This window comes from Arachis stenosperma, chromosome 3 (assembly GCF_014773155.1).
Source record: "Arachis stenosperma cultivar V10309 chromosome 3, arast.V10309.gnm1.PFL2, whole genome shotgun sequence".
NCBI classification, from domain to species: domain Eukaryota; kingdom Viridiplantae; phylum Streptophyta; class Magnoliopsida; order Fabales; family Fabaceae; genus Arachis; species Arachis stenosperma.
This window is the reverse complement of record NC_080379.1, coordinates 5,248,337-5,270,054: the sequence shown is the minus strand read 5'-3', so window position 1 is coordinate 5,270,054 and position 21,718 is coordinate 5,248,337. Positions and strand designations below refer to the sequence as shown.

The window sequence follows — 21,718 nt, the reverse complement described above, 5'->3', positions numbered from 1 at the left end:
GCAGCAAAATATATCAGGCTAGTGACGGCCGTCTATAGCCGTCGGTGCTGATCAACTAGTATCTCCGGATGAATAACAGCAGTAACATCAGCAGAAGAATAAGGCTCCCACACAAACTGCATAGAATCAGTAAGACGTTCATGAGGCAGTGCCATGTAAGAAAAACTAGATCCACCATAAGTAATAAATAAGTCACTCACATCGTGGACAAGCAACCGATCAAGTGCAAGGCGTGCGGAAACTAATCTCTGTGCCCCTGCATCGTTCCTCGGAACAAACTCCGCCCACCTACCATTTAAATTGAAATCATGTCAAAACAAACCTTAACACAGTACCAATTTTTACAATTTATGAACGCATATTTTTAAATCATACCTAGAAGCAAGCGGAAAACCAAACCGGTCAAAACCTGTGGGCCTCAGAGTGGGAAACCTCCAGAAAATCCAAGACTGTAGTAGGTGTAGCGGCCCAGCCAAGTTAACGACGTTCCTGTTTGTACCACGACAAAGACACCTATACAACCAGGCTAGTGCAGCGGATCCCCAGCTATATCTGCCCAAGTCCTCCAATGATGCCAAATAAGGCAACCAGCGAAGGTGTACCCTGTTTGCATTCTTGTCCGCAAACAGTTGAGACGACAACAGCATCAGGATATAAGCGCGTGCATATACACGAACGGTCTCATCAGTAGCATCTGCAGGGAGAACACGGAACCTCTCGTGGAACCAGGTGTAGCACACTGTCATCTGCTTCACCTTACTCTGCGGTGGTAACTCCCCGAACAACTCCCGGAACCACACCCATGCCGGTCTACCGTGTTCCATCAGATTCTCAAACTCAGTCAAGCACCCACTAACGGGTGCACCATCAATCGGCAAACCCAGCTGATACGCGACATCCTGTAGAGTAATGGTGCACTCACCAAACGGCATATGGAACGTGTGGGTCTCCGGACGCCAACGCTCAATAAATGCGCTAATCAGAGACTCATCAACCCAAAACCACTGACTGTTTAGCCTAGCAAGATGATACAACCCCGCAGTCTCCAGATAAGGTATAATCCGGTCATGTAACGGCATATTCTGCTGCCGCCTAACGGCTGTAATAACCCTACTAGGCTGCAAAACATTCGAAATAAATAAATCCCTTAACATACAACCATTACAAACAACAACATACATAATACTCCTGCTAAGATAACTGTGCACTCACAACAACAAATTAACAGTTTAAATTCATGAAAAAAACCTTTGAATAAAATACAATAATCATAACAAAATATTGTGCAAAAATACTAAAAACCAAGGTTGCGACAACCGGACCGGTCAATGAACCGGTGAGGTTACTGGTTCAATGGTTTAATGCTTCCACCGGGTGTTAAACCGGAGTTCAACCGGTTTAATTAAATATTAAATAAAATTATTAAAAAACCTAACATTAATTTTAAATACATGAATTTAATAAAAAACCGTAAAAAAACTGTTAAAAAACCGGCCGGTTCGACCGGTTTTCCAGTAAACCGGCCGGTCCGACCGGTTCTTTTGCAGTAAAAATATTTACTAGATATATTCCTACTAACATATCAATTGCTATATTTGAATTACATTTAATTACAATAATAATAACAATAACAGTTACTAACCTCTTCGTCGATATTTCCTGCCACGTGAGCGATGCCATTTAGTCGGTACAATCGATCCTCATCCTCCATTGGCCCCACCACCTACTTCTACTTCACTGCCTCCAAACCTTTTCCCAAACTCTCTCTACCACAATGAATCCAATTTTTTGCCAAAGGTTACAAATGAATCCGTCCCTACCTTCAGCGGATTACATATATATATAGATACACGTAAACCGCGGTGGGTTACCGGGTTTTACGTTCAAATTTGTTTCCTCATAAACCGTGGTGAGTCACCACGGTTTATGCACACCAAATTTCCCTAATAAACCGTCATGGCCTCCCACGGTTTACATGTAAACCAATTTCCTCCTAATCCGTGGTGACCTCCCACGGTTTATGTATGTTTTGAAACCGTGGTGGGTTGCCACGGTTTACATAAAAATGCATTTTGCACAAAATGGTAACAAGAAACAGATTTGCACATTTACGTAAATAATTCTCCCACTTTATTTATTTATGTAAATTGCCCCCAATTATGCTATCAATAATGTGCCTGCTATGATCAAATTAAATTGATGCGGTCTATGGTAACAATGGTTGTTTGGTGGCTACAATGGCTAACTTTCTTGAATCAATCTGTGACTGACACGTGGACAATGAAAGTCCATTGACTTTTTTTTGAGGTTTTTAATAGTGATAAATTAGTTTAAAAAAAGATAAATATAATTTTTTTTATTGATAGGACCCAACTCAACCCGTTGGCCTGACCCGAAACAATATATCCATTATCCAGCCTCATATGCCGATTCGGTTCTTCTTCTTCTCCCTTCAAATGATTCCTACGCACTGCTCCATGGTTGGTGACTCCATCGTTTAGACACTAAAATTTTTAATAACATAGAAAAATAGTAACAAGGAAAAAAAAGGATAAGACACCATTACCGTGCTTACTTTTTATGAATTCTTTTTATTTTATTTCTTAAAAAGTTAGAAACTAGTTTGTAATAAACTTGGCTTACGTATTATGTTACTGAGTTTCACTTCACTGCCCTTTCTTTACATCACGTGTAAGTTGTAACATCTTTTGCCCTTCAATTCACTGCTATCTTTTTTTTTTTTCAGAACAGCGACCGTGCGCATCCACATCCTGGTTTTGTTTACCCAAACTCCTTTTCAAAACACACTATGCTTTCATGCTCAATCCTCCTCCCTGTCTTTGTCTTTCTTCCATGTTTCTTCTCATTGGATTTAGTGTTCTTCTTTTCTCTATGATATCCTTGAAACCCTTTAGGCTTATTCCTCTTTCTTTGATGCAATCTTTTACTTTTCGCAATTGCCCACATAGCATCTATATCCTCCCAATAATCTTGCATTTCATCATATTCCACAGTTGACCCTTTTGGTACCTCACCCTCACCCTTTTTAAACATGTTTTCATTCTCATCCTGATCTGCATCTTTTGATGTCCATAATATCCGAGATGAAATATCAGCATAATCTTTTGATGACTTCAGCAATCGTCCAGAACTAAATCGATAGTATTCTTGCGTGGATGCATCTAAGTATCTTAAATTCTTGATGCGTCTAACACATTTTCTCCTCAATTTCCCTTGCAACTTAAGATGACGACAATTTTGTAAATCTAGATATTCAAGATGAGGACAACCCTTAAGAATTGCAAGCAAGCCCTCATGATTTAAGGAGTCTTCATAAAGTTCGAGATGGCGTAACATGGGCATATTTCCTGAAATAATATATGCTGCTTCGTTTCCCATGGATCTGCCTCCCCTCAACTTCAAGGATCTTAACAGAGGACAACTTTGACCAATAGCTTCCAATTCAAATATAGATATATGACAAAAGGTAAGATCAAGTTCCTCTAGTACCGAAAGCTTTGGGGCCATCTTCCTTAATTCTAGAAACTCCCAATCGCTATCATCATTGCATTGAACAAGACATAGACATCGCAGATGACATCCCCTGTAGAATGATAATACAAACATGCTCAACAATGTGTGCTAGAAAAAAGTTATAAAAGAAAAAGTGACGATAAAGAAGATATTGATTTAAACAAATAGCTGAAAATAACTACTCACATAAAACAATTGAAACCTGAACATCTGATATATCAAAGTGTGTTTAATTAAACAAGTCTAAAAAGAACAATTTTTATGTAATTGAAATCTTAACATCTAACGCATCAAAGTGTGTTTAATTAAACATGTCTAATAGAATTTCAGCTATATATCATCTTACTATTCTAAACCACCCATACAAAGGCTTAGATTATTCAAATTAATCTAGCTAGGCTTTGAATTTTTTAAATCCTTTTCAAACATAAATTCTATTTACATTCATGCTATCGAAATCAACCGCAAAATACATATTAAATTATAAAATATATATTAAAAATAAGATTCATAGAATTCATACACAATAAAAATATTATTTGTACATTAATATTTGTATATAAATATATGTATAATTTAATTTATTTTTAATATATATTTCATATTTTAATGTATATTTTATGATTAATTTTAATATCTACTTAATATATTTGCTTTCACAAATATATAATGACTGATTTAGTGGTTGATTTTAGATTTGCATGCATGTAGCATTTTTGTATCAAAGATGGCTGCATACACTTGTATAAATAGATAAGTAAACTGACTAATAGACCAATTCGGATGGATTAAGATCACTAGTTTTATTGTTTCCAAAACAGAAAATGAAAGAAAAAAAATTATTGAAAAAGAGAAAATGTATTTGAACTTACGAATCAAGAATGTAATTGAGAAGACCATTGACACCAAAACCCTGGACTTCAAAATCCACCAACTGGCCACGGCTTCGATCAACTGCGTGGCGGCACATCTTACGCAAATCGTAGGCCATATACTTTTCACGCCCCAGGTTGCACATGTCAATGGTGCGCCACAAGAATGGATCCATGGAGATGCTATGCCATAGCCTGCACACTTTCTGGGCACTGGTAAGGATATGGAACGCACCGAGTTTCGTCATGATGAGGAGAGTCATTTCGTATGGAAGATCCAGCCAGTTCCTCGTGCCCGTGGTGCAGGCTCTGGGACGCAACAACGGATTCGTGTCCCAATGACGGGTTCTGTTCTTGGGTCGCAATAATAGATTGTTTTCCCATGGCATTGACGAACAAAGAGATGATGGTGACTGGTGAGGGTATTGATTTGTTGAAAAAACAAATGAATTAGGGTTTCTCTTTCATGCAATTTGCCATGAAGCTTCTTATTAAAAAATATTAGTGAGTAGCGAGAGCTAAAATCGTGTTTCGTGTTCCGCAATCCTCAAGATCCGATCTATTTTCCGTTACTTTCTCTTGAAACGTTTACCGTCACGGTGCATTGAATATTTTGGAATGGAAAGATTTTGGTAAAACCTAGAGTAGAATCACACAGAGTTAATAGTTAAAAATTATTAAATTATTTAATTAATTTAACTAAATTTTCATATCCTTTTCATTTAAGATTTTTGGTTTTTTGCTGACAACTAAAATAGTTCCTTTTCCATTTTTAATAGGGTTAAATGCAAGATTAAAATAGAGTAATACATATTAATTGGAACATAACACATTTTAATAAAAAAATATTCGCATATCAAAATTAATTATTAATATATTTATGTGTGGTTTAATTTATTTTTAATATATATATATATTTATATTTTAATATATATTTTATATTGGTGATTGACTTTAGTGACACACATAGAACATAATTATATTTTAATTGTTAACTCATTTTTTTTAATCAATCTCGTCAAATTCTAAAAAGAAAGTAATTCTCATCATAATTATTTTATAAAGATATAACAATTTTTTAAGTTTTTTTAAATTCTCATATATCAATCCCTTTACCTATATATAGTGCATATAAGCACGGCTTTTTTATAAATTAAATATATATCTTTTTTATAAATTAAACATGTATAATTGTAACGAAAATAAAGTTACTCAATATGGTAAATATTTATTATTTTAATTAAGAGATTTCAGATTCAAATTTTTGAAATAACAAAAAATGTTTTTCTTTTATAAGTTATGGCATTTTAGGAAAAGGAATTTGGACACCAAATTCTTTTCATATTTCTTGTATATAATAGATAGATGGACATTCTGTATCGGAATTAATTTATCTAACAAAATAAGAAGTTAAAGAATAATTAATTTCATAATTAAAATTTGTTTAAATATTTTAATAATCAAAGTATATAGTATGTGATGGGAAGCCGTGTAATATATTAATTTCATAATAAGACTTTGCTATATCAATATATGTCATGTTAATCTACATTATTAATTAATAAGATGTTTTATACTTAATCTCATCCTCTTAATCAATAATAAACACAAAAAAAAGAAGAGAAATAAACATCGGATCAAATCAAATACATAAGAAAATAATGTAAAGCTTTTCACACGAGAGGATACATCATTGACATGTTGCATTGTAATAATCTTTGTCACCTTTATCCACAAAGTAAAAACTAAAAAGTAGCTACTATTTTTGTAAACAGCAATATTAGGAAGACAAAAAAAAAATAAGAATTTATCTTATTTAATATTTATTAATTATTAAATAATTAATTAATATTAAATAATATAAATTTTGGTTGTTTTTTGCTAATTTTTTTGTTTCTAAATATTTTGGTTTTGTTGATGACCCTTTACTGCCAACAAAGCAGCACCATATGCAGCCTCCGTCTGATTTGCACGCCTCACAGGCAAACCAAGCACCCTCTCTCGAATCTTAGTCCACTTTTCATTTTTGGATCCTCCCCCTGCTGTCAAAACTTCTTCTACCTCTGTTGCCCCTAGCTCCTTCAGCAACGAATATGCCTTGGCCTAAAAATAATGCCACACAAAACAAGAGAGTCCTTTACATTAGGCTCTGGTTAATTTAATGATGTCTGAGACCCCCCAACATTTTTTGGATCCAAAAGGGTCCTTAAAAATGTGAAAATATGAAGCAAAAGACACTATTACCTCTATACGTGCAATGGATTCCAATATCCCATGCAAGTACTCAACATCATCCTCTGGACGTGGTAGTAGCCTACGGAAACATGAATTCAATTAGGTAAATAATAATTGAAATGAGGAGAGTCTTTGGAATGTGCAGCATGTGTTGCTTTTTTGACAGATTAATTGCAAAATCAAATGAACTAAGATATATGCAGACAAGATAGGTGTACAATGCAAAGCAAGTTACTCTTACAACTTTTAGTGTTATACGAATATCCATAGCTATATGGGTATGTGTTGTGCCAAATGGTCGATGTCGAAAAGAATTCGACAGTTAAAGTCGAAAATTATATATGCATGAAGCACACCATGGTTAAAGAAAATAAGAATGGGCTAGGCTTGATGGTCAAATTATCTTATACTTGGTGCCCAAGTTTACTAGAGATTCAAGACTACTTGAGGTCTAAGTTTGCTTGAAGTCCATGATTATTTGAGGTTTAAGACTACTTAAAGTCCAAAACTACTTGAAGAGCAAGTTTACTTGAAATCTAAGGTTATATCAATTAGCTTAGGATTTTTTCTCTATAAATAAGTAAGTTTCAATAAACTGGGAAGCTTCCATTCATTCTAAAATTTCCTAGTCACACCGGAAACATGAATCACGAGTCCATATAAATATTGGGAGACTCCGTTTTCTCTTTAAGTCATTTCAATTATGTTATTTTCTTTCTGTTATTTTCATTCAAGTTCTTGTCAATTTTTGCATATTTTAATACAAATTTTGTAATTTTCAATTCTTTATTGTTTGTACTTGTTCTTTCTTACTTCTTACTTTTTATAATTATTTATTTATTTGTTTGTTTTTACACTTCTATTGAGCATAATCTCTAAATCCTAAGAGCAACCTACAAAAAAAGTCGTATCTGCTCCTCGAATTGAAATCTTGATACAAACTTGGTTGACACCTCCTGTCGAGGTCGAAAAAAGCAAAAGACACTTTAATATATAATATGTTTTCACAATTCAATCTTACATTTTTCACAAATGTTTTCAAAAAAGTTTAAAAATGTTATTTCATTCACTTTAATAGAGTATTAAATAGTATGTCCTGACAGTCTGACACGCATGGTTGAGATAGACTTTCTCCTTTCTCAAACTAAATTGAGCTTTGTCACAACTCACAGTACAATAAATGAAGCAATCATTAAGGCCGATTCTATATGTAGAATTTAAGACCTCTTTTCTTCTTACCAAATATTGGCTCAGACATAACCAGTAATAAGGGGCAGACAAGATCCCAATCAAATTAAGTCCTACACAGTGAAATTAAATGCATATTTTAACAATGAAATAAATTGTTGTCCCGCAATCAATGTATAGTCAAATACTCAAATACTGTTATTTTTCTTAAGAACTGGTACCACCCTCAAATCTCAATTACAACCAGTTGACCCTTTGCAAGGGCAAAATCTCAAAGTTATCTTATTTAACTTAACATTTATAATTTCATACATGTAACATTTATAATTACACACTTATTACATCTAATATTATTCAATTTTAAAGTTTAAACCTTAGCAATGGCAAAATTTTAATTTATAATGCATACTGTGATACTGAAACAGAATAGGAGGAAAAATCTTAAAAAGAAAAATAATCCACAACTGTGAGATTCTAACAAATTTAGAGCTGAATTATATGAAAACAATATCCAATCAAAGCTAAATTTATATGGGAACTAAATTTCAAAGACTCTGTATTCTAACAACAATCATAAAGGATTAAGTACCTTGGAGCCAAGTTTGGATCTGCCACAGGAAATCTTTCACCAGTTTTTGGGAGGGGATAGTAGTCTAGAAGAGAGGTTTTTGAAGGATCAATATGTTCACTCAATTCCTCTAATTGATCATCAGTGAAAAGCTGTCTAAGAACAGCCCCACCAGTGTTTGAAGCACCGCCAACAAGCCATTTATCATCAAGGCGATGGCTATACACACCAAACCTTGAATCCTCAATTCTTGTGTTACTCAATAGCTTAATAGCAAGTGTTGAACCCAGAGAAGTGACCTATTCAACAAGAATATGATTGAAAAACAAGCTTTAGTTTAATAATTGAGAATAGGATTAATGAATGTCTAATCAAATGGCCTAGGAGAAAGATTTAGATGCAAAATAATGATATAGATGAATAATGGAACAACATATTTAACATTCTTGAAGCTGAAGTTTCTTATATAACAAGATTAAGCTGTGTCTATAATGAGAGTATGGCAGATCATGAATACTTGTGATTAAAGAAAAGATGAAGTTTAAAAAACTTACTGCTTGACCTGGCAGATTGGCACGTGCAGCAAGAAATGCAGCTATACTATCAGTTGTTCCAGTGCATACAACACAGTCTTTCTGAAAACCTGAAAGGATTCACACAACAAAAATTATTTTCAATTTTAAAGCAGCAAGGTTTTCAACCCTGGAAGTACAAATAAAATTTTGTTGCATTACAACAAAATGTTTACTCATTCAAAGAGAACAGAATACCAAGGTGGCATAAATCAAAGTGGAAGTAGTAGAAATCTAGGAATAAGAAAAAGGGTGCCAAAACTGACATTTGAAGTTTAAGTTTGGAAGGTATGGATTCTCATTGAAACATACCATATTTACTTGCAATTTCCTCCTTTAAAGAAGCAATTGGAGTTCCTGGAGCAAGAACTGAAGGCAAAAGATGAGAATATGGTTGAGACACTAGCCACGGCGGATATGATTCCGCCTCAGGATCATAGCCAACCTGCGAAAAACAAAACAATGGTTAGTTTCCTGTCATAAAAATTGCAACACAAAATGCTAGAGATTATTAAATAACACCTTGAGAGCATTATTATAGTCTGAAATTCCTAGCTTCCCATGAAGAAGCCACAAAAGCCAATCTGCTTGGTGCAACAAAAGAGCTGATTTTTTATTTGAACCGGCATTGATCCACCATTCGACGAGCTTACATAGAGTGGACGAGCCGGTGCAAACTGTATGGTTCGGAGGAGCAATGGATTTAACCATTGGAAGTGCATCAGGACAACTCTCATTGTAAAGAAAAGGTCTCCATATTGGTTCTCCAGTGTCCCTGACATACAAGATTTATATCTCTACTTCAGAATTCATATGCATTATCAGGATTCAGCTACTCTAACAGGCAGTATCGGAATTGTTGATGAAAAGTTGATATTTTCAGATTCATGGGTGTTATGCATGGACTTTTCAAGTGTTTAGATGCTCCACTTTACTCTCTAAACAATTACATGAAAGAAATTGCTATTGAATGATCATTATTCACCTATCAACAATGATTGTAGTTGCAGAAGTGCCATCAAGAGAAATCGAAACGACGTGTTTGCGAAGCTCAAGTGGGACATCTTCAAGTAGCAAGAACATTGTCTCCTTCCATGAGAGTACCCAATCATATGACTCTCCATTCTTTCTAGACAAGAGAAACAGGAATCTTAGTAGCATTAATATATACAATCACTAACAATTAACAATTCCCCCTACCTCTATACTAAGATTATAACCATACTATAAAATTCAAACATTCTACCTTGTAGAGAGGATACTCTTTCTTTGCCTCAACCTGAATTGTGCCACCCTTGTCAATGATGGCAAACCTGGCACCGGAAGTGCCAAAGTCCAACCCCAGATAGAGGCTTTCACTTGCTTCTTCAACACCCACAGACATTGATGCTGCCCTTTGTCTTCTTAACTTACTAGAAAAGGATCCATTTCCTGATAATAATAATAATAATAATAATATGTTATATTATGTTCAAAGCATCATTAGTATAAGTTGGTGACAGTGAAAGGTTATAGTACCAAATTTCTGGATTGATGTCCAAGGTGCAAGGTGGGTTACTGAAATTGCGCCTAACATTTCTGCTCTTAGCTTTCTTTTCCCACTGTCCTGGATAAGGGACTTGAGGAGGAAGCTAAGTACTCAGAAATATTTTTTATTTTTTAAGTTTCAAAAGAAAAATAGTTTTTGGTCAGAATGAGGAAAACGTCTAAAAGAATGTGTATAGTAGAAGAGAGGGAGGCCCATGTTCTCAGTAGTCAGTTTGGGTCTTCGAAAATATGGGCCTAATAGAGCCCATTAGGTATATATATGTGTGGCGATTATCAATGTATAAAGATTAATCTAGAGATAAGCTGTACACCAAAACAAAATTTTTCTAAAGATAAGCCAATTTGGATTGATCTAGTAATTAGCTCACTAGTTTTTTTAAGTAAATGTTGAGAGTTTGAATTATGTAACAATCTATTGATTAGCAATAAACTTTTAAATAAAAGTTAGATCTACGATTGATTAATTCTAAGTCTGCTGAAATAGGTGTTGTTATGACGTTAAAAGGCAGTTAAGATTGTAATTGTGGTAATAGTGGAGATTTATAGAAGCTTTTAATTTAGAAAAAACGGGTTGTGGTTTTATAAGTTGAAGATGATGAAAAAAATAAAGATATTTTAAAATTTTTTATCATTTTCAATGAAGTAAAATACTTTGATATTTTTGTTAAATATAACTTATCTTTACTTTTACGAATACGACATCGTGCCATAGTTTTACCATTTTTTTTAAACTGTGAATGATTTTTGCATGATCAGACAAAAAAAAAATGAAATGGATTCTCTCTAGTTTTTTTAACACTTGATAGAATATAGTGTGATCTCTCACTTTTAATTCTATAAGTAGGTTCAGAAATAAATAAAAAAAAATCAATAATTAGATTAAATACTCATCCAATTTTTCTTTTACTTGAGAAGATCCACTCTCCAAAAAAAATATAAGATATTGTAAGACCCATCAAAAATAGACATAAAAAGAAAAGGAAAAGAGGTATATGTCCAAAAAGGCAAAAAGCACAGAAATAGGGGGAGAAAATTATGCACAAGTAGTCAAGTTATGCCACTAGAGACTACATTTTTTCTCAAATAAATATTGGTGAATTTAATCGAACCTCTATTAAATACTATACCACAATGCACGTATCTAATTCTAACGAAAATATGAAATATCAACATTTTTAGACTTTAGAATCCATATAAGAGTTTTTTAGAGTATCAACTCTCATCTCCTATGGATCGTGCAAGAAGGTACAATTAGGAAATGGTAGAAGGAACTAAGTAGGGACCTATGCTGTCGTGGCATGAAACGTAACTCGTTTATTCAATTTTTAGGTCCAAACAAGGGAAGATGAAAATTATGATTGTTGGAATGAACATAACTAACTACCTAAGCTCTCAAAAATAGATATGTATGTCCCCAGTTGCATGTGAGTCGCCACTAGTAACTAGTAAATGTTGTGAGATATATTTAGAGGTGACAGCTAGTGCTAGCTTCTCGTCACAGTCACAATTCACAAGCATCAAAAAATGAAATTAAGAGGACCACTTAAAAAATGAAAAGGTTATCTCATGCATGTGCCATATATATATAAAGCTAGTAATAACATCCATCCACACAAGGTGGATTCAATTGGAAACAAAATTCCTCTTCATTCTATCTATTCTTTGCTTGTACTCTTCCATGCATACATGCAATGCAAACATGCATCAATAACTATAAGCTGTTTCGCTAGATATATAATGTGTTACATTAATTAAACGATAAGATGTCATAAATATTTCTCTGACCTCTTTTTACTTTTTTGTTAAAAGACTATTCGCCAACTGCTCTTCTAAGTAAAGTCTCGACAGACCTTTTAATTTATGTAATTTAATATATGCTCGTATATATATCACATCACCCATAATGAAAATTCGACAATTTTTTTCATGTTATTTGTCAATAATCTAGTACAACCCTCCTCTTAGAATTTAGTCAACATTTTCTTTTAGACGACGACAATGCTACTCATATATATATTTTGTACAAGAGCAATATTATATAACTAGTAAATATAATTATTTTTTATTATTATTGAATCAACAATAATTTATATTTATATTTTTAGAAATTTTATACACAAAATATATATAATTTGTACTTATATTTATTAGAATTTTGTACTCATAAATAAATACAGTTTGCACCCACATTTTTTAGAATTTACACACATGAATTAGTAAAATTTATTTGTTAAAAATAATTTAATATTTGTACTAGTTAAATAATAAAAAATACTAAAAATTACTGGTCTAACAAATTTCTCTTTTTATAATAATGTCACTTTACAAATAAAGTTTTTATATTGTATATTTATATGAGTGATTTTATCAAAATATAAGAGTGATAATTAATATTTATTTTTATTGTAAAACTATTTTTTCTAAACTTTAATTTTTAAAAATTTAAGTTTTAAAATTAAAATTTTAAATTTTAATTTATATTATAAAATTTAAAACAAAAATAATTTAAGATTAACTGAAAAAGTTAGCTCCCTAATAACTACTTTGCAGATTATAGATGTAGGAAAAAAATATAAAACGGGAGAAAATCAGTGAAAATTAAAGTATGGGTTGAATTTATAATTTTGTAAGATACAAAGTTTACATCTATGGAAGAAAAACACAGTTGTCTTTGCTTCTAATATCCACCCTTCTTTAATTCTTTCTTTTTCAAAAGATAATAAACTCGATAACTAATGTTCTGTCGTTTAATTTGTTAGTGGAGCATGAACGGTGGTAGTTGGTGGTTAGTTAAAACCAACCCATCGTTTTAAATTAATTGCTTCCCTTTGAGACGACCCAAAAAATTACACACAACTTTATATATATACTGCTTCTTTCACTAATTTTTAAGTTTGTGATCACATCACCATCTGGATTATGATTGATTGTTTTTAAATGATAAATAAACCATCAATCATTTTTCTAGTGCTAGCCCTTTTCCCTCATCCAGAATGTTTGTTACCCTATTCACCGTACAAACTCCTTTTCTTATCTCATATCTTTATCTAATTTCCATTACCACCATAGAAAACGAATGAATGTTTATGTACCTAACTATAGCATCTTTGTTGATACTTAATATAGGTATGTGTAACATTATTAACTGCCCAAGAATGTATCAATATATATATAGGGAGATTATTAGATGCAAAATTTTAAAAAGTAGTTCGGGCAAGGATACTCTTCCCGAACTATATGTCGGTTTCTGGTCGATTTCAGTGTGCTTGATAACTTGAGCCAAACCAGAAATATCTTCGTGAATTCGAATCCAAGTGTGGTACCTATAAAAAAGACTCTGACGCCCAAGTCAGTAAAGGAATCACTTAAATAAAAGCGTGCGTATGATCAGGACGCTGTTTAATAGTATGTTATTGTGGAATGAATCTGTTCTCTATCGTTGGTACTGTACCGGATTTATAGCCCAGTTTAGTGTGGAATTAGTAGTCGGTTTCGTCCGAGATCTTCGTGGTCGATCTCGTGGAGAGATTGAAGGAGGCGTTCTGTTGAGATGGAGTCGTTTTCATGATAAGTCGTGTCGAGGTATAACTCAGTTTTTTTCGAGATCCCAGGGGTACAGTACACAGCCCCAACCCCAAGCTCAATGCGTGTTTCAAGTTTGGGTTTGAAAAATAAACGAATTAAAAATATAAAGAGAAAGACTGGTTTTGAAAAGTTTTACTTTGTTAATTGGGCTGCAATAAATTTTTGTTTGGCTAAGCTGAATCCGGATCGTTCCACATAGGGCGCGCCATTATTATTTTTTCAATTTCCCACTAAAGTAGTGGGTTGTAATTAAACCTTTACCGTTTCTTTTTTGGAAAAACACAAGACATAACTTCAGTTGTAAAATCTTATAAGTGTGAAAAGACATGTCTTCCAAAGGTTAGTCTTCTCATCTTCTTACTATCTTCTCGTCTGTTTTCTCTGTTATCTTCTAAAAAAATGACTAAAGAAAAAAAGGAAGAAAAGTTGAAAGTTGTTGAGGTGAACAAAGAGAACACTTACCATTGGGTTCATGTTGATGTAAAAACTCGTGCGTCGTCATACTGTGATGCCGAGTCGCTTCGTGAGTTGGAAGCCCTAAAGTTTGTTACGGGGGTTCTGGTGTCTGCATTGAATTTCTTCCTTGTACCAGTGAGGAGAGGGTTTGCGAAAGAAGAGAGGATTGGGGTTATTTTTATATGTATGTACCTTGTTTGTCTAAGTTGCATGTAAAGTTTCCCTTTTCAGATTTCGAGTGTAAGGTTTTAACCTAGCTAAATTGTGCTCCGTCGCAGTTACATCCTAATTCTTGGGCATTTTTACGTGTATTTGAATGTCTGATGAATTTTCTGGATGTTCCTGCTTCTCTTAATATTTTCTTTTCTTTGTTTCAATCAAAAGGGGTACGGAAAGGACTTTGGGTGTTTATGAGTAGTTTTTTCGGCCGTTCTATCTTTCTTTTGTATAAATCTTCTTTTAAGAACTTCAAATCTATGTTTGTAAAGGTTCGTTCTTTGGAGTCTGAATATCCTTTTTATTTAGATAACAAATTGATAGAGAGGTATCCTCTATATTGGTGTTTGGAACTGATGCAAATCATCGAAGCTAATGAGAGGAGTGAGAAAGAGGACCTTTTGTTAGAATTTTTAATTGAAAATTTTGCTGCTGAAAAATGTTTGTCTATTCTTGATTTATTGAGATACGAAGAGGGAAATGACAAAGAAGGGCTGGAATTGTATATAGGTAACTCTGGTCTTATATGCTTTAATTTTGTTTGATTATTGTTATTCATCTTTTGCCTGTCGTTGTTGTAGGTAATAGGGTTCCGAATTTGAGTTCTGCCAAGTTTCAAGCGTACCTGAAAAAGAAAGGTGAGAAAGGTTGTAGCGCTTCTGGGGTTGTGAAAGAGACAGATGGGGATGCTACCTTTTCCTTTGCTCAGCCTCCTCCTTCTCCAAAAAGGAGGAGGACCGAGTCGAAAAAGTCTTTGGAAGTGATTTCCGAAGGTGACCGTGGTGCTGTTGTGAAGTCTATTTTTGAAAGGCAGCGAAAACTGCATGGTTTTATTCCTGGAGCGAATCCGCATTTTGTATGGAGTGATCAGTTTCCAATTTCTGAGCTTGCTGATCGCGTGTCCCAGTATCCTGGAGACATGGGTCTTACGCGTTGGACTGGAGTTGAGGGGATGGGGAAGTTCATTCAGGTTGGGTTTTCTATTTACCTCTTTCTGGTTACCGTAAGATTTTTTTATTGTGTTTTGTCCTTCTCTCTGTAGATTGTCGCTTCTCGGATGTTGTGTGTTGGGCATGCTACCAAACTGTTGGGCTCGAAACAACATGTAATGGTGGAGAAGGCATCAACTCTTGAGCGTTTGCTAAAGAGAGGGAAGAGGTAGTCATTAGCGTGACCTCAAAAATGAAGGAGAAGGAAAACGAAGTTTCCCATCTTCAAGAACAAATTAGACTGTTGCTCTAATCGAGATCAGAGTGTTTTCTGAATTAGTGAATAAGAGTAGGGTGGCTGAGGAATGTGTGAGAAAGGTGGCAGCAGAGAAAGGAAGTTTAAGGGTGCCTTTTCAGAGGACTTCAGGGAGGAACTTTACTCCGAGAGGTCAGAATTTCAAGCGTGGTGGCTTAATTCCGCAACATAATTTGAATCAAGGCCAGGGCAATTACAGAAGGCCGAATACTAATGTTAATTAAGGAAAAAGGTTTGGGAAGCAGTCACAGCAAGATTTGAACTTTTAGAGGTGCAGAAAATATCATCCTGGAGTTCCGTGCAGATCAGGACTTGGGTATGTTATTTCTGTAGACAGCCCAGGCATTTGGCTAACAATTGTCCGGAGAAGAAGAAGTATGAGACTGGTAGAGTACAGTAGCCAGAGAGAGTGTATACCGCTTCTGTAGCAGGTGCTGAAGGATCTGAGACACTGATTAGAGGTAACTGTGAAATGGTTAGTAAAATCTTAAATACTTTATTTGATTTAGGAGCAACTCATTCATTTATTGCATTTGAAAAGGCTAATGAGTTAGGTTTGAGGATCATGGTTTTAGGTTATGATTTGAAAGTGCATAATGCTACTCATGAAGTTATGGTGACTAGGTTAGGATGTCCACAAGTTCCATTTAGAATACAACAGCGTGAATTTGTGCATGCTTTGATTTGTTTGTCAATGACTGGTCTTGATCTCATTTTGAGATTGGATTGGTTATCCAAGAATCATGTTTTGCTTGACTGCTCTGAAAAGTCAGTACAGTTTATGCTGGAAGGGTCAGAAGCGCCGGTTGTGGTGAATAGTTACTATTTGAACTCTATGAAAGTAAACTGTTCTGAAACTGAATGTTAGGGTATTATGTTATTAACTGCGGGAGTATCAGGTGATAATCATAATTTAGAGTAGATCTCGGTTGTATGTGAATTTTCAGATGATATTAATGAATTTCCACCTAACCGGGAGATTGAATTTGCAATTGAGTTGGTGCTTGGAGCCGGTCCGATTAAAGAAGAAGGACAGAAGTATACGCTTGTGTGTCGATTATCGAAAATTGAATAAAATCACTGTGAAGAATAAATATCCGCTACCTAGAATCGATGACCTAATGGATCAGTTACAGGGTGCCAGTGTGTTTCTAAGATTGATTTACGATCCGGGTATCATCAGATAAGAGTTGGAGATGAAGATATTCCGAAAACTGTTTTTAGGACACGTTATGGTCATTATGAGTATATGGTGACGTCTATTCGATTAACTAATGCTCTGGCATTTTGGTAAGAAAAATTTAATGATAAAAAATAAAATTTTTGTTAATGGGTATTTTTTCAAAAAATAATTTATTTTTTTCTTAAAAAATAGATAAAGTTAATACTAGTTAATACAAAAAAATTAAAATGGATTAAGAAAAAGGTTTTTTAAAAGTTAAAAAGGAGGATAATATACATTTATAAAATAGAAGAGAGAAATATATCATTTTAACATCTCATAAAAGAAGGGAATAAAATTTTCTCTATAAAATAAAATCAACGTACACAATGAATTAAATATGGGATATGTTTTTGTTACTATTAATGCAAATTATATACCCAACATGAAAATAAACGTATGATGATTTTAAAAGAGAAATAAAATATTATTAATACCAATTAAATGATATTTAATCCATTAGTCTTTAAGACAATTACCGTATTGATATTTATCCAATTAATGAAAATTAACATTGTATATACATGTGAGATATATGTATAATATTCTATGCAAGTGATATAAATAAAGTTAAAATTACAAAATTTTGACAATCACAATTAGAAAATGAATTAATACAAACAGATTTACAGATAGATTTAGTCTTTATTACAGGCAGATTTTTGGTTACCAATGAATTTTGTCACTCTGTAAAAGTTCCGTCAGAAATTATTTACCGACGAATTTTTTTCCTTCAAAAAATTACCGACAGATTTTTACTAATTACCGACAAATTTTATGACTGTAATTAAAGATGAAATTTCAGACGGATTTTTTGTCTGTAATTACAGACGAATTTTTCATCTGTAATTACAGATAGATTTTCAGACAGATTTCCTGTTTATAATTACAGACGGATTTTCAAACGGATTTTCTATTTGTAATTACAGACGAATTTTCAGACGAATTCCCGTCTGTAATTATGGACAAATTTTCTGACAGATTTTCTGTCTGTAATTTGAACTTTAGAAAATCATCTCACACTCTGATTACAGACAGAATATCCGTCTGTAAATTCGTCAGTAAGGTAAAATAGAATTTTTTTATTTTTCTAATTACAAAATAAACTTGTTTTCATACAAAACTCTCTACATATAGCTTTGACTTTTACAACAATGGAGAATTTGTAACTATAACTAAGGCATGGAGAAACAATTATGATAATACAAGCCACACAAAGAATGTGCACCAAATAAATGTTATGATATGTATAAACTAAAATAATTCGATGTTTTAATTTTCAGGTTTAGAGGGAGTAAGAAAGCAACTTTCACTTGTTATTGGGATTACTATAGTTAGAATTATTGTAGTTAGAATTATTTTAGTAATCCCAATAACAAGTGAAAGTTGTTTTTTTACTCCCTCTAAACCTGAAAATTAAAACATCGAATTATTTTAGTTTATACATATCATAACATTTATTTGCAATAGAGATGAAATGACGTTATTGTTGCTTACCCTTAACAAGCACCAACCAACAAGGTCATTGCTGGAATTGCTGCATCCCTGCAAACCAACAAGAGATTACAACTGAATCATTAGTTCAACATGACTAAAGAGTCTTGAATCACAAAAAGAAGTGCATTTTCATCAACTAATACTTTTCGAAATTGAGGAACAATTCCAATTATTAAACCAATTATCTGCATAATGAGAAATTGTATATGTCTTTGTTTAGGTAATAGAACTAAAAATATGCTAATTATATATATAATATGCTTTATTTGGGCATAGTTGAGACAATGAAAGAACAAATAGACACCAGTGACATACCGTTTCAATTGTTGCTGGTGCAAATAGTACCTTCAAATTGATCTTTTCTGCTAATACCTTTATCTGATTCCTAATTTTTTGCTTTGTTGATAATACCTGTAAAATTAAACTCTTCAATATGTAAGATCATAATTTCTATCACATTTATTTCAACAAGCCATAAGTTTTCCAAGGATTCTTGAACCTTCTTCCGAACTAGATATTTAGAAGAATCAGAATCATCCAAATTTGATAGAGATGTCACAGACCCTTCCAATTGATCAGCATCAACTGCAGACTGGTGACGAAGCAGTAGCCTCAAACTGTAAATATCTCAGATTCATTAAGATCGAACAAAACAGACTCTTCCAATTAAACCGCTCTTTCTTATTCGCTAGAACCTGAAACAAAATAGAAGAAACAACCAATTAGGGTTTTGTTAACTGAATTTTGCTGTTAGTTATGATACGGCACAGTATTGCTTACGAGTAAGTGAAAGGTCAGCGATTCGTCAGGAAAAAGAAGCGACTAAGAATGTGAAGGAAAGTGTGAGTGAGACAAAGAAAGTGAGATTAACGAACTTCCTATGAAATTATTTTTATTTTTCTGTGAAATTAGCAGCAGCAACAGGGAAGGGACATGACTAGGGCTAGGGATAATGAAATCAGAATAGAATCACAATGGAAGGGGTTAGGGATATGGATGAGAAGGAGGCGGAAGCCTACCAGAACTAACGGCGACGAGAAGAGATGATGACAAACCTCCGGTGAGGAGAGAAGAAGCAGCGACGAGAGCGGCGTGGGAGGAGCTCGTAAGCCAAGAGCACGATAGAGAGAGCTCGTATAACGATGGCAATGAAGGGAGAAAACGCGACGAGGGCGACGGAGGGAGCTCGTGCAACGCGAGCCGCGGTGGCGGCCACAGTGGAGAACGTCACATCGTCAACGGAGAGAGAAGGCATGGAGTAATTGAAAAAGTGAAATGAACCATTGGGAGTTTTGAAACCTAACTCCTTATTTTTATATTTCCGACGGAAAAGTTTAAATTACAGACGGATTTTCCGTCTGTAATTAAATAGACAAATAATTACAGACGGATTTTTCGTCTATAATTATTTCCCACGAAAAGAAAAATAATTTTACCGACAGAATTATCGACGGATTTTGTTTTCCGTCTATAATTTATTCTAATTCATTTGTTTTGTTTTCCGACAAAAAAATTCTTCTGAAATTCCGTCTGTATTTTCGTGGAATAAAATCCGTCTATAATAACTAGTTTTCTAGTAGTGAATTTTAGGTTAAAAATAATTGTCATTCAAATATTTTCGAAAAAAAATATTATTATTGAAAGGAAAAAGAGAATTGAAGTTCAGTTTAATAGTTGGATTATTTTCTAATTTTCATTAACCAACTAATGATGATATACTATGCATCTACACTGATTTACTGTTAAAAATAATTTAGTAAAATATATTAAATTATTTAATATTTTTTAATTATCATATTTGCATAAAAACATATTAATATAGGTAGTCAAAATATATAAGCATTATTGCAGTACATTGTTTGGTGCCACAAATCAAACTCAAAAGCTTAAAATATAGAAGAATCCACATTATATGAGGTGGGGACAATTCATATTTCAATTTTGTCACACTATGATGACTTGATCACAACACAAAATTGAACCACACAGCAAAGTGGCGGGGAACGGAAGTTTATGTATAAAGTTCTCTTACTTTCTGATGAACTTACTGTTTATTTGGTTAGATATTGGTAAAATTTTGGTGTAATACTTTGTTATTAGATTTTATGATTTTTTTTTTTTAAATTTTGGATTGAGATAATATATTTCATATATTGTATATTTTAAAATAGAATAATACTTTATAGTTAATTCTTTTTATTAATTAAATTTAATTAAGTTAATTTAACATAATAAAAATTAGTTATAATTAATATTATTCTAAATTTTATTATTTAATTTAGTTAGACTTAATTCATAAAAATACTTAAATGTATAATATTACTCTCTAAAATATGCAATAAGTAAGAGACTTATTATTCTGCCTCCAAAAATTTAAAAAACACAATAAAATTTAATATTAGAGTGTTACACCAAAGTTTTTTTCATATTAAAAAAATTAGCCGAGCTTAAACTTGTTATTTCATGGGACTCTAGTATTAAGGGTTTTCACGGTACATAGCCCTTAGCTTGCTCTAAAAGACAAAGCGTAGCTACCCCGCTAGGGTGGTCTTTTAGCAACATTATTATTTTTATTTCCCTCAAAATTTAAACTAACTTAACGTAGTACTTAACTTACTTACCGATGAATTAATGAGAAGTTTATTGGTGGAAAGTTCCGGTTGCCGTACACTTTAACTTTAATCTACTAAGTGATTCTTAGTGATTCTTAGGATAGTGAAATCAATTCTTTATAATTTGATAGGAAATTAAATTACTGTCTTAATATTTTTAAAAATATATATAATTTTACTTACTAAAGCGAATAATTGATTCTTTTTTGTAAAAATTATACTCTACTAAATGATAAGAGTTATATATTAAAAATAAAACCATATCAAAATCTAATGGTAATAAAATGAAAACGCACATAATAATATGATGAGTCGAATAATTCAAAAGAAAATATATTCCAAAAAATAAAATAGAGAAAGCAATGAAT

General features: G+C 33.0%; 3 protein-coding genes across 3 annotated transcripts; all 3 read right to left on the bottom strand.

Annotated features, from left to right (window-relative positions):
• Window positions 1-32: 32 nt before the first annotated feature.
• LOC130965363 (serine/threonine-protein phosphatase 7 long form homolog) lies at window positions 33-1,711 on the bottom strand. The gene is made up of 3 exons (XM_057890132.1): window positions 1,643-1,711; window positions 376-1,118; window positions 33-288 (listed from the first exon to the last, which is right to left on the bottom strand). The coding sequence occupies exons 1-3, from the start codon at window positions 1,709-1,711 to the stop codon at window positions 33-35; spliced, it is 1,068 nt and encodes a 355-aa protein (XP_057746115.1).
• A 680-nt stretch (window positions 1,712-2,391) lies between these two features.
• On the bottom strand, window positions 2,392-4,847 carry LOC130970857 (F-box protein SKIP19-like). The gene is made up of 3 exons (XM_057897061.1): window positions 4,407-4,847; window positions 2,644-3,604; window positions 2,392-2,504 (listed from the first exon to the last, which is right to left on the bottom strand). The coding sequence occupies exons 1-2, from the start codon at window positions 4,793-4,795 to the stop codon at window positions 2,782-2,784; spliced, it is 1,212 nt and encodes a 403-aa protein (XP_057753044.1). The 5' UTR covers window positions 4,796-4,847; the 3' UTR covers window positions 2,392-2,504; window positions 2,644-2,781.
• Window positions 4,848-6,023: 1,176 nt separating this feature from the next.
• Window positions 6,024-10,642, bottom strand: LOC130969828 (D-ribulose kinase). Its single transcript, XM_057895724.1, has 9 exons — window positions 10,488-10,642; window positions 10,216-10,400; window positions 9,955-10,094; window positions 9,492-9,744; window positions 9,282-9,414; window positions 8,952-9,040; window positions 8,419-8,696; window positions 6,651-6,720; window positions 6,024-6,509 (listed from the first exon to the last, which is right to left on the bottom strand). The coding sequence occupies exons 1-9, from the start codon at window positions 10,543-10,545 to the stop codon at window positions 6,303-6,305; spliced, it is 1,413 nt and encodes a 470-aa protein (XP_057751707.1). The 5' UTR covers window positions 10,546-10,642; the 3' UTR covers window positions 6,024-6,302.
• Between the last annotated feature and the right edge of the window lie 11,076 nt (window positions 10,643-21,718).